We start from the raw sequence: 14,160 nt of genomic DNA, 5'->3' as shown, positions 1-14,160 counted from the left end.
AGAGTTACACCAGTCAGGGTTTTTTGATTATTATTATTTTTTGACTTCTCAATTAAAATCCAAAATTTGTATTAGATTGCCTATAGAGCCCTTTATTTCTCACCACTTTTCCATACTTATTTAAGCATTCTAAGTATATCAAACTTCCTTCACATTCCAGGATGCCACTTGATCCCTCATGCCACTGCTATTTTTCATGTCACTTCCCTCTCCTGCATCACTTTCCAGAAAATCTCTAGTGATCCTTTACGACTCAGTTTAGCCATCAACTTCTCCTCTGGAAAGTCCTAGTTGATCCTCCTCATTTCTTTTCTCTCTGTGCAGAGCCAGCTCTGTCTCCTCCCTACATAACAACACCCAGACCATGCCTCCATCTGCATTTACTAGCTTGTCCATGTATCTTGCTATCTTCTCCTATTCCAAGCTTGAGATTCCCAGAAGGCAAAGATTTTGACTTATTCACCTCTGTCTCTCTTTACAGACCAAGCTAGTAGGAGTACAGTAAATGTTGGTTGACCAAATGGGTTTAAAATGAATGAAAAGCAGCATTCTCGTGGAAGTTGAGAATCCACTCTTCCTCAGCTTCTTCCCTTTTACGTCTACAGCCAGGCACTTGGGGAGTCACTAGATCTACAGTATTTCAGGCAAGTTCCAGTTACTTAGGGACCTCTCCATTTTCCCTGGTTTGCCAGAGGTAGTTGCACCCCCCATAGAAGACAACTTCAGGGGGCCTGGAAAGGATTCACAGGGGTGACAATTACTCTGTCTAATACTGAAACCTCAGAGCCATTCTTTAGGCTGCCACTACTTTTATGTCATATTCATTTCCAACCAGGATGTGAGGCCTCAGGGCTGACCCATGTGAACTGAGTCTGAACCACAGTGTATTCTCCACACCATGGATGCCTCAGCAACTCCTAACTTCCGTATTTCTTGTACTGTCTATGGGATCTCCTGACAACTTCTGCCTTAAACATGCATTGCCCAGCCCAACTCTGATTCTACTTCAATGCAATGACTGTCATCTGAACCCTTACTGACATTGTTGTCCACCGCAATGGACAGCCCAGAACAGAAATGCCTCCTGCCTCTCCTTTCAGCTGATTAAATCCCAGTAAATTATTCTATTAGCTGTGCTTAGAAAATATCATTTTCTCTTTAATCAATTATTCTAGTTAATAGAGTTTAGCTATATGACTACACATTAATTTCTGATTTTAGAAAAACTAGAACATGAAGTATCATGCTTAACCCTAAAGGATACTCACTGTAATTTGTTTTTCTTTAATAACTAAGAATGCTTTGGGGACCATATATTAATTTAGGGATATCATTATGAGCATCAATTATTTTCTCATAAATATGAAAGAGGCCCAGTTAATTTAATGTTCCAGAAAATAACTACTGAGCAATCACCTTATTGTTTTTGTCTAACTTGTGGTATTTTTTGTTTTTGTTGAATACAAAAAACCTGTTTGTGTCTAGCTGATAATCATGGTGCTTGTTTATTTGAAAATGTCTTTGTGAAATGTTATGCTAGAGGAAAGATGGACTTTGAATGGGTATGGAGCAAGGACCCTGGTCTTTGACATCGAAAGCATGCTATGGCACAGGATAAGGATAGTCTAGGAAGTGGATGAGAACAAAATAAAGAGCAGAACATCTAAGGTCAGGTATAGAACCTGTTGTACAGACAGGAATGTGGATGGAACTAGGTACCAGGTACTCAGGTGGTTGTTTAAAGTCAGGAGCAGTCAGGGGGATTGTCATCTAGTGTGCCTGCTACCTATTTTACAAACTTTTGTGTTTAGATGCTCCTAAGATATTACATTCTCCTTGTAAATCAATGGCTACTTATTCTGGTTTTCTTCCCTGGGCCTTCCTCATTTCTTAGTCTTAAATATAAAAGTGCCCTGGGCTCAGTTATCAGATCCCATCTCCTTTTTTTTTACTTTTACTCCTTATTGATTCCACCCAGTACCCTGGATTTTAAATGACCATCCATGTGCCCATTATGCTCAGGATTTTATCTCAGGCCACAATTCTGAGTTTCAGACTCATATGTTCAACTGGGAAGTCAACATTCCCACTCAGATATCTACTAGGCATCTCAAGTTTAATACCTTCAAAACAAAACAGTTTATTTCTGTCCCCTGGATTTCCTGTCTTAGTAAAGGCAAGTACATTCACCCAGTTGCTCAGGAGAAAAATTCACTCATCCTTGGTTACTTTCTTTTTCATATATTCCACTTTTGATCCATTAGCTAATGCTGTGGTCTCTACCATCCAAAAAATCCCAGATTGGACCATCCTCACCTACTGCTAATATCCTAGTGAAAGCCACTGGCAACTCCCTGACGCACTGGTCTCTCTGCTTTCATCATGCCCCTGAGCTGGTGGAAGTGTTCTCAGAGGGATCCTCTTTAAACATGACACTCCTACCCAAACCTCCAAGTAACTTCTGGCACACTTAGAATAAATTGTAACAACCTCTCAGTTCTTCTATCTCTACCACTTGTTCATTTGGCTCCAGCCACACTGGCTCCTGCTGTTTCCTCAAATGCAAATAAGCCAAGTTTCTTCTGACCTTAGGGAATTCGTGTTTTCTCTGACCTCTGCCAGGACTGTTCTTGCCCCAGATATAAACTTCTCCCTTTTTCAGAGTTCTGGGCAAATGTTAGCTGCTAAGAGAGGCCTTCCCTGTCCACTTTTACTAAACCCTTCTTGGTCATTCTCTATCCCATAACTTGCTTAATTTTTTTCTAAGGATTATTACTACCTAACATTAGATTATATTATTATTTTTAGTCTTCCCCAGCTGAAAGCAAGTTTCATAAGGGCAGGACTTCATTTGTCTCTCCCTAAATGAATAAATTGGCTTTAGAAGGTATCAAGAACTCAGCTTCTTGGCCAATGCTGCTAGGCAATGGAGTTTGGACAGCAGAGCATGGTGGCCCTGGGAAATCAAGACAGCCCTCTGCTTTATACATTAAGCCCAGAGCTCTATAGGATCCCCCTTGATGAAGACAAATGAAAATGGGTTGTTGCAAACTGGTTGACATGAGGAATATGTGAACAGGAAGAAGTCATAGTTCTTGAAAGAGAAACTTATACTTGCATAAAAAATCAAAATGTCCCACAAACTAAAATTTTTAAATTAACTTGTAAATAATAGTTTTAATTTCTCATTACTTATTTATTTCCATGCTTTGAAACAAGACAAAAGCAATCAGAGATAAAACAAGTCAAGGACTATGTTAAGGTTGCTAACTATATTTTGAATAGAAAATTGCTTAAAGGAGGAAAATTCTCCCAAATTCTTTAAAAATTCTGAAACAGTATAAATTGTTATCTTTTTGGTGGTGGTGGGGGGGAAGAGCTAAAAATAGGTAAATTTGTGACACATGTAATTATTTTAAAAACACACTAAGGTTTATTTTCTTTTTCTCCTAGTCAGTCAATCAAAGACAGTGGTTCTCAAAGTGTGATCTGGGGACCCCTGACCACCTTGAAGATTCCTTTGGGGGATCCATAAGGTTAGTGCTATTTTCATAAAGTATGAAAATGTTCTTTGCCTTTTTCATTCTCATTTTCTCACAAGTGTACACTGGAGTTTTTCCAGAGGCTACACAGGGTGTGATATTATAACCAATTAAATGGGAAAACAGATATGAAAATCCAGCTGTCTTCTCTTAAGCCAAACATTCCAAATATTAGCAAATATGGAAAACAAGATCATTCTTCACACTAATTTGTTTTGAAACATGTAGTTATTTTTATAAAAATATATTATTTATGTTGACATGTAATGGGTATATTATTATTTTATTGAATAAATAACTAAATATTTAATAAATTCTTAGTTTTAATTTCTAATACAATAAATGTCTATAAATATAACCCATATAAGCAAAAGTTCTTTAGATATCTCATTAATTTTTAAGGATATAATGGGATCCACAGAGTTTGAGAACTTCTGCTCTAAGACACGAAAGTGTCAACAAATAGATTCCTAAATAAATATTTTATGACTTCAATTTAAGACAATGAAAACACAGTAAAGTACATTTTAACGTGACCACTGGAGTTAAATATATTTCTCAGGACTCCACAAAAATCATGATTTTCTTTCTGGTATCCACCACGTCTTCCTTTTTCCACGAAGGTTTTTAGTGTTAACACAGACAATCGTTTTAGCTTGTTTGCATGTGTAGTTAACCAAAGCTTTGCCAACACAGGCTTCCCAAATCAAACTGTCTAAATTTACTCAACCCTTCTACACTTCTGTTTCTTTGAATCTAAAGTTTGGATGTATTAGTAACTAAATCAAAAGGCTGGTGAAAAGGTTAAGTAACTTCAAACTTATAAAGTATCCAGAACAGTGCTAAGGATACTTTATAAATGTTAGCTACTATTATAGCTAATACAGAAATATTAGCTACCATTATAATCATATTTGAGAATAATAACAAAATATTAGCAGGAACTGTGAAAGAAAAAAAGGGAGCTAACATTAAAACTGTAGAAGTACAGGTAACCCCTGTATAACACGGTTGTTAGGTTCCTAATAAATGCCGTGTTATGCAAATCCGTATTATACAAAACAAAGAACCAGTACAAAAAGGGGGGCTAGGTTCTGAAAACTAAAAAAACATATGGTTATATTTTTATAATTAAGAGAAATATCTTTATTAAAGCAATTTGCATCAGAAGTATTACATATTAATATAAATTAAGTAATGTTTTCTTCATCACTACTAAGCTCCATTAACCGAATGCATTTTCTTCTTGACAAGATATCCTCATCCTCTGAACTTTCTTCAGCATTATCTTGATTTCTATGCTCTACTTTTTGCAAAAAAAATGTGTTATTTTAGATTGGTTGCTTTTAGCTGAGAGACCTTTATAAATTTTGTTATATGGCGCCAAGCACTTTTGAAGTTCTCTCTTGAACTTTGTGCTCCTTTCAGTGCAAGGATCTTCATTTGGAAAATATGACTCTAACTGTTCGGCTAAGTCTAGGCCTTTCTTTACGCTTTTTTAGAGTAAACTGTTTAACTTCTTTGTCTTCATCAATGCTATCATCCCCTAAGTTATCTTGGCACATTCCAGATTCATTTCCACCAAAATTACTTCATCAGTTTCTTCTTCTACCAGCAATTCTTGGATATCTTCAACAGTCATATCAGGTTAGAGCAAAACTGTGTTATAGAAGTACCGTGTTATATAAAGGATACCTGTATTGGGATTTCAATATAATTAGAAATTGAAAAGTAAATTCAATCTTACCATTGAAACATAATGTTTTTCTGAAAAATCAAATATGTTTTGTTCAGATGTAAATATCCCTCTGTGATACTCTATTCAGTAACTATGTGGTAAGGCAACTTTGTGAACATTATATATATGCCCCAAAGAAGAAAACAGAGACTTCATATTATGAAGATCAGTAATTAAGGAAAAGAAAATCTGTTGCTCCTAAGTGTATCATTTTCTGATAACATTGCTTCCCAAGCCAGAATGCCATATTTAACAATTTAGCAATTGTCCTGACAAAGGATAATGGGAGTCCATGAAAGCCAGACTTATAGGGAGACAGTGTGTTGAGAGATCCAGTCTCATCATTTGCGCTACAGAAAGGACAGCAAGGGAAATAATCTTAAATGGAATGTCCTAGATAATGTAAATTACTTTTGTATTTACACTATGACTGTGACTTGTGCAAGTTATATTTTTGGCATGTTTTCAATCCTAAATAAGTTTATGTCCACATCTATATTGAATATTAATTTATACTAAAATTAGGATAACTAAATAAGGTTTTCAGAGTTGCAGAATTTGCTTCAATGTAAGAAGAAAATACAAAAGATTAGAGTTGTCTATACATGAGTTTCCTGCCATTAGATGTCTCTGTTGTTTTCTCAGAAAAAAGTCATAGGTCCATTCAGTTCTACTCCTAACCTATTACATTAATACTCTAATAAACAAACCCATTGCCCTTCTATAATAGAAATAAGCTGCTGTATGAGGCAACCTATTTTATAATCTGGACAACTCTCATTCATTTATTTAACAAATATTTATAGTCTAGACATTTTCTTAAGAACTTGAAATATACCAATGAATAAAAAGATTAATTCCTTGCCTTCACATGACATGGTATTTTGAGACTAGGCAGATTAATAAATAATAAATTAAGTAAAAATATATGTATCAAAAGCTGTGTGCTGTGGAAAAAAATAAAGCAGGGGAGAGTGATAAGGAATTTTGGAGTGGAGGTTGGGGGATGTTAGTTAAATATTGAGGGAAGAATATTCCCAGAGAAAATAGAAGAGGTGGAAGTAAGAATTTTTAGGAAGAGTTATACTTGTCCATTGATTAACATTTGCTACCTGGAATCACATCAGATAAATGTAATGTATTGATAATTAGGTAACTATGTTTGTCTTTAATATTCTAGGCTAAATATCTTTAGTTCTTTCATTATTTACCAAGTGTTATGATTTCTAGGTCCCTTGTTTCTTAGGCCTCTCCCTCAAACAAGACCACTGTACTCTAAAATACAGAATCAAATGGGAAAATTACCCAGCACCCCCATTCAGTGTTTGGTCCTCTGGTGTGAGTGATGCTTCCTTCAGGATGCCTTTCTGACTCCCAAATTTGAGCAATGTGTCTCTCTATGCATTATCTTAGCTATATTATAATTCACCTTAAACTCGGTAGACTCAAGTCTGCCTTCTCAGTCATACACCCCATAACAACAGGTAGTATGTATATTCTGTTCCATCATTGTTCTTGACACATAGTAGGTACACAGAAATATTTGTTGAGTTGGATGAATTAATATCCCTCACAAATTTCTTAGTCTATAATTCTAGTCTCTGCTGTTAGGCTATATAAACTCCATGAGGACAGGAAGTTTTATTGTGTTTACTACTCTATCCACAGCATCTAGAACACGAATGGTACATTGTAGGCATTCAAAAACCACGTGTTGGAGAACTATACATTTTTGAAACAGCCTATAGGAGAGTTGGATAACAACAGTGAGAACTGTGTGATTGGCAAGTAATTCTAAAAACTCAACTTTGTACTAATATAGTGCTTTATGTTTTATCAAGTACTTTCTCATGTGTGTTTCTCTGCAGTCTCCCAACTCTGTGGACTAGGTGGATGGAATACTTTATTTCTATTTTATAAAGGGGATGATTTTATGAGGCTCACAGTGATTAAGAATTGTTTTGATAGATGTTGTCAGGCTTGCATCCAGATCTTCCAGTTTAAGGTCTTATAGTTTTTTACACCACAATACACAAGTATAAGTTTACTGCAGGTTGTCATGTAAAATAAACATCTCTTTATCATACATGAGTCAGAATGTAACCAGTGATAGCACTTGGCTTTCCATACCACTTCAATTCTTCTGCTTTCATGTCCGTGCATTTATAATACCCCGGTTTAGAGATAGGTCAAGTGTGTTCACAGCCCACCTCAGTCTATTCCTTTCAGTCCATTCCTTTCTCGTCTGTATACTTGATGCTCTTCCCTTTTCACCTATTAAATGATGTGTCGTAGCTGGATAAATATCTTTTACAATTACTTGTTTTTTGAGATGTACCAGCATGTAAAAGAAGCATGTATATTAAAGTTTTGTCTTAAGAACTTTTGATTAAAAAATGAGTCTTGCCTGATCTTGCCAAAGTTATCTGAGATTTTCACTATTTGTAATTTCAAAAAAACTATTTCAACATCTTGCAATTGCAATAATCATGCCAGATTTCCTGTCAACTTTATTGCCTTTGGTGGTATGAATAGGGTATTTCCAGACAGATGCCTGAGGTCAGTAACTTCTTATTTTAATGAAGGGTGTGCTTCCTCTATATGACTGACGGAGAAACATTATTTTTAGGCACTAATAGCAATTCAGTGTGCTTAGCTCACAATTTATTACTGTCTCAGTACATAAGATGAGGGGGTATTTTACAGGAGCTGAAATTGTACTAGTGCCACGAGAGTTTAGACATTGACAGATAAGGTAATCTATTCCAACAGAAATGCGGTACCAGAGAACTAAGTGAGATGGTCTAAGTGTGGTTAACACTTGTCAGATAAGACTCAAGGTAGAAAAAAAGTGGATGAGATTGATCTGAAAATGCAGTGGTCAAGCAGGCAAACAATGAATTTTAGAGCAAAAAATTCTGGGTCCAAGTCCAGTTTAGGGGTTTATGAGCTGTGAACATAGGCTTTACTTCCATCTGTAAAATAAGGTTATGAACACTCATATCAGAGGATGGTTCTAAAGATTAAATAGCATAATATGTACAGAGTTTCCAACAACCATGGAACACAAGCAGTGGCAAAGGATTCCGTTGGAGAAACTAAGCCTTTCCAGCAGCTCGTTCAAGATAAAATCAGCAATTTCACAGGTGATAAGAAGCATCAAGTCTAGGCCAAAAATTGTTAAAGTTGGACAGTAGAAATCATAGTCATAGCAAACCACTTATCCGTAATCTGTACCAAGAGATTTAAGGACCCATAGATGAAGAGCAGGATAACAGCTAGTGGTTGCGGGGAGGTCACGGGGTGGAGGGATTGAGCAGAAAGGAAAAAGGACTCATAGATGTGGACAACAGTGTGGTAACTGCTGGAGGGAGGTGGGTATAAGGGGACGAAACAGTAATGCAAAAAAATACAATAAAGATTAAATAAAACACAAAAAAAGGAAAGAAACAGTGGCATATGTGAGGTTTAAATGACTGAACAAGGATATTCTTTATTTACAAATTAAAAATTGATTTATTGGGTTTTTGTAAGTACATGTGTTTTTATTGTTGGTTGAAAATACTCCTTTAAACATAAAAATGTAAAGTTTCGATTTTATTCACTTTTTATTGTTAACTTAAAAAATATTCTTGTGTTAATGAAAGTAAGTAAAGTGGAAGGTGAAAATTACTCAACCACTACCATCCAGAAATCAATAAATATGTTACATTTGAAAGGATAGGTTTTCATAATTTTTCTTTTTTTAAGTCATGAGCATTTTTTTCTTTTATTTTTTGATTACTCTTCATCTTTATTGTATTTTTTACATTACCTTTGCATATTCTATATATCTTTATTCATATAAAATAATTCTTTTTATAAATATAGCATCCAACTATACATTATATTTTGTAACCTGCCTTTCATACAATATATGTTTATGTCAGTATAGATTTATATTCCATATTGAGCTATAGATCAATCTGTTCATGTCAACATGGATCTATAATTACATTTTTAATGTCTACCCATGATTATCATAATGTGTCAGAGAGTCTTTTGTTTTTAAACATTTAGATTGTTTGCAATAACTTCTTGCTATTATAAACAATGAATTCCAATTAGTAAAGTATGAAGTAATGATACATAAAATATTACCAGTATGAAATCTCCAGTGAAATAAAGATTCTGGACAATAATCATCGATTGCTTCTGAAAACACTAGTTGAATAAAGCTGATGATACCTGCACACACTAGTAAGTTTAACAACACAAAAAGAGGGCAATCAGACATTATTTCCTTCTTAATATGATAAAATGGCCCTGGTCAGGTAGCTCACTTGGTTAGTGCATTGTCCCCATTTGCCAACGTCGTGGGGTTTAATCTCCCATTGGGACACATACAAGAAGAAACCAATGAGTGCATAAATAGATGGAACAACAAATCTCTCCTCCCCACCTTTCCGTCAAAAAACCAATAAATAAAAGATGTTTTTAATTGACAAAGTAGAAAATATATACAAAACACTCCCTATGACACAGTCATGCCAGCTAAGCATGTAAGTATATAGAAAAGATAGGGGACAGAAATCCATATAAAGATGCCACAGCGATGCAATCAGCAAATTGCAGAATGTGTGAAACTTGACAGTAAAGTAAGAGTTGAATTTTTAGGGACATTAAATTGCAAAAATTAAATGGGAGAGGGAATTTAAGGACATTTTAGACATATGTAATGTTTTAGTGTTATTTAGATCATTATTCTCACATACCAACTGCAACCATATTATTGAGAATCAGAATTTTCTATACTGGATATTTGATTAAATTAAGTGATTTTATTAATTTTTTAAGCATGATAATGTTGTTGAAGTCAAGAAAAACAAGGAGTTCTCTTTTAGAAATATACCCTCAAGAATTTACTAATGAAATGATGTGACATCCAAAAGTGGCTTTAAAATAATCAAACTGAAAGGTGGAAGGGAGATCTAGAGGCCACAAAACTGACTATTCGTTGTCAACTGCTGGAGCTGAAAGTGGGTACATAGGTACTCATTCTAGTTCTCTCTCTACTTTTCTGTATGTTTGAAATTTACTATAATAAAAAGTAAAGAAAGCATTGCAACACAGGTTATTATATATAAAAGATTTATGCACACTGGGAACACACAAAATGCCACTTATTTTTAAATAAGTAAAGGGCACTAAAGTTAGTGTCATTTCAAAGTTATCTTTCCAGAGAAAAGGAATGAGTATATTTTGAGCAAGATAAAGGGAATTCCCCCACGTCGAGGGGCATTCTAATAATTCCATACCGCCTCTCTCATAACGTACAAGGGAGACCAAGTGAAGGAAAGTGAGCTTTGAAACCAAGAGCAAGCATTGAGACTATGTATCATGAAATATCATTGTTTTAATGGAGGAAAGAAACAGAAATCGCCTACACACTCCCATTTAACAAGTAATCATGGTGAGGTCTAGGAAGCAGAAGTGATTTGCTTAAAGATATAGCTATAGAGTAGTAATTAAATTTATTTTTGCACAGCCATATGGTGATAGGTGAAAAAGTCTTTATGCTCATTTTGTTATAAAATATTATTTGTAAAGATTACAAAGGTGATAACCATAAAAGTTTAATATTATGAACATAACAGATAAAGATGGTAAACATACTAGTGAATTAAAAAGTGTCACAAAAAACCATCATTGTGTTTTTCCTTTGGGAAAAGACAGAAATTAATCAGGAATTAAAGTGAACAACATTCTGAAGGGAATAACAAGGACAGAAGTATTTATGTGAATGTCAAATGCAAAGATATGTTATATGATCTTTAATTAAGGAAGAAATTGTCTCTAAAAAAAGCAAAATGTACCGAAGCATTATCCTGTTGAAAAGAAAAAAAGGGACAAAGATGGCAGCTACAAATGTTTTAATTGAGAGGACAAAGCTGATTTAGAGAAGGGAGTGTCACAGCGTGGACTTTTGGCCTCCTTCCACCCATACCTAGGAGACCATCACACCCTCTTCAGAAGCAACTCTGACAGTGACACTGCTTACCTTTGCTTAGGAGGGTAGTGCTACCATGTCATCTACAGGGTGATGCTCTGTAGGGCAAATCCTTTCACTTTGAATTGTTTCTTTCCTAGAGGGATTGGATTTGCATCAGTCCCCTGTTACACTCTCAACTCTGTGCACCGGAGACATTTTCAAAATGGGATGCTTGGGGTTAACAGTGGAGTCTCTGGACAGGTAAAAATTTGAAACTGAACAACCCTCTGCAGGTCAGATACCCTACAGAGCATGATAAACACTGTGTTTTAATCCAGCAATTTTCAACCTTTTTCATCTCATGGCACACATAAACTAATTACTAAAATTCTGTGGCTTACCAAAATATATATCTTGTTTGCCAATCTGACAAAAATACATACAATTTTGATTCATTCATACCATATGGCTATTGTGTTGACTGTTGTCTTTTTTTTTTTTTTTTTAATTTGACAATCTAAGGGAAAAGAGGTCAGTGCCCCTGACTAAATAGCCAGGTATTGCATGTTTTTAAAATTTTTGTGGCACACTGGTTGAAAATTGTTGTTCTAACCAGCTCCTCCAGCCTTGGGGATACAGTCCACTCCTTTCAAAGAATTTAATTAACTGTTAACATTCATGTGTACCAGGTGGATTTCACTCTCAAATTAACTCACCTTTTAAAACACATATTCAGCTTCTTTCTTTCTCTGCATTTTTTGTTTTGTAGGTCACTTGTTTCTATAAAATATATGATCAGCTAACCTTGATATCTAGACAGTTATATTTAATGGTCTTGGGCATTTACAAATGAGTTAATGACATCATGTAATCATAAACAGTGTTTTCAAGTATATCATACATGTGAATAAAGAAATTAAGCATTATCCATTGGAAATTTAGAGACCAAGTCAAAATCTCCTTATCTGTGCTCCTTGGGAGTAAGGTGAGGGGGATACATTCAGCGAACCAGTGTGAGCTATTAGATACTCTTATATGCACAGCTTGGGTCTGAGTACCATGGAAGGTAAGAAATTACAACATCGTATTTCCTTTGATCACAGAAGACTTTATACTTATGGCACCAAATGAGTTTCATGACAATATTGAAAGAAGCAAAAAAATTGTAAGCACCCACAATTTGCAAAGGAAGCAAGGCTCCGAGTGGTGGTGAGTTTACCAACAACTAGTCAGTAGCAGAACTGGAACTATACATTCTTTCTACTCTTCAAGCATGTGACAGGTAGCTAACTGCGCAACTGGGTATAAAAGCTGTTGGGAGAACCCCGAAGTCCTCTTCCAGTGAGAGTCCCCAGTGGAGGTCTGGAGGAACTCCTTTCCTGAAAAGGCCCCAGAAATTTTTCAGTCAATTTAAGCTATTGAAAGACCCTCATTTTTGTAACTGACTCATTTCTTTTTGTTGTTCTATTTTGGTCTCATAACCCATTCATATTTCTCCCACAAATTCTGCCCTTGCCACAGCAGAGAATATTTCCAAGTCTTGAGAAGTTACAAACTTGGAGAGGTTCTCAGTTTCTTCAGATCCAGTTTCCCCCTTATATAACAAAATGCTATAGCAACCTCTTTTTTCTCGATTTAAAGGATGCATTCTTTCTTTATTTTTTATTTTTTAATTATATTTTATTGATTATGCTATTACAGTTGTCCCAATTTTTCCTCCTTTTTCCACCCCCCAACTCCCTCAGGCCATCCCCACACCATTGTTCATGTCCATGGGTCATGCATATATGTTCTTTGGCTTCTCCATTTCCTATACTGTACTTCACATACCCATGACTATTCTGTAAACACCAATTTGTACTTCTTAATCCCTCCTCCTTTTCTTCCCATCCCCCCAACCCCCACTCCCATCTGGCAACCATCAAATGTTTTCTGTAGCAATCTCATCATTATTCTGCAATATATAATTGTACTATCGCATATTACATGAATATTTTTGAAATTCCATATAATGCTTTAACTATACTATAACAGAAAAATAAATGCCAATATTTTATAATAAACTACTACACTGTTCACTTCATAAGATTCAGGTATGGCCACTCTAGAAGATGGGATGAAGCAGTTAGATGTTTGTCCCACCTCAAGGGCAACAGCTGCAAATGATGATTAACAAGCAACATTTGCCATCAGTGATGCAATTTTCCAAAATAATGAGCAGCTCTTGTTGAATTCCAAATAAAACAAAGAATGATTTTTTTTCTTGATATATCCAGTAGTTACATTCCTGGGAAAGTCAGTGTAAGCTAAAACAAACAAAAAATACTTGGTTATTATACAAAAACCAGAGTAAGGTTCTAGGCTCAGGAAGTAAGTGTGGCACCTACATGAGTGTCTGGTAGAACATTTGAAAGTTCTAGGGAGTGAAGGACTATATCACACATGGCTAAATGTGTTGCATCCCTTGCCCCTATCAAATATCCATAGCAACGTCCATATTATTATGGTGAAATGCCCCCCATGAATTTCCAGTTGCTCCTAATAAGAAGCAGTACCACTCCAGCTGAGAATTACTGCTTGAAAGATGTGGAAAAGAAGGGAGGGCTATTGTCAACCCTCTGCCTATCCTCCTTGCTCTATACTCCTGTAGTGTTCTGCAGGGAGGGCAGGGAGGGAGTATCTCTGTGACAAGGTCGCAGCTCCTTCCTGTTGGTCTCTGCTGCTGAGTGATCTCATTGGTTATATGCTCAGTGTGGTTGGGTAAAGTCCTCTACAGTCCCCGCTAGAGGGGGACCCTTCATTCAGCATGTACTCTAGGCATTGGGGAACATCTGAGAAATTAGACTCTTATTTTAGGTTAACCCCCAACTGTTGACCTTATACAAAATCCATCTCATGTCCTGTGGTGG

The 14,160-nt window shown here is 35.7% G+C and overlaps 1 protein-coding gene across 9 annotated transcripts in view; it reads left to right on the top strand.

Annotated features, from left to right (window-relative positions):
- The window catches only part of SLC8A1 (solute carrier family 8 member A1), a 348,486-nt gene that overhangs the window by 27,505 nt on the left and 306,821 nt on the right, over window positions 1–14,160 (top strand). For 5 of the 9 annotated variants that reach the window (XM_090281198.1, XM_090281195.1, XM_090281194.1 and 2 more), the window contains exons 2-3: window positions 3,454–3,536; window positions 11,410–11,512. In XM_090281198.1, the coding sequence (XP_090137324.1) occupies window positions 3,454–3,536; window positions 11,410–11,512 (186 nt within the window). The remainder of the gene's footprint in view (window positions 1–3,453; window positions 3,537–11,409; window positions 11,513–14,160) is intronic. The other 4 variants (XM_090281200.1, XM_090281202.1, XM_090281196.1 and 1 more) reach the window with 3 other exon arrangements.

This window comes from Furipterus horrens, unplaced genomic scaffold, assembly GCF_987537825.1.
Source record: "Furipterus horrens unplaced genomic scaffold, mFurHor1.1.pri manual_scaffold_6, whole genome shotgun sequence".
Taxonomy (NCBI): domain Eukaryota; kingdom Metazoa; phylum Chordata; class Mammalia; order Chiroptera; family Furipteridae; genus Furipterus; species Furipterus horrens.
Note: the sequence above shows the minus strand (reverse complement) of the source record. Positions and strands in the feature narration are given on the sequence as shown.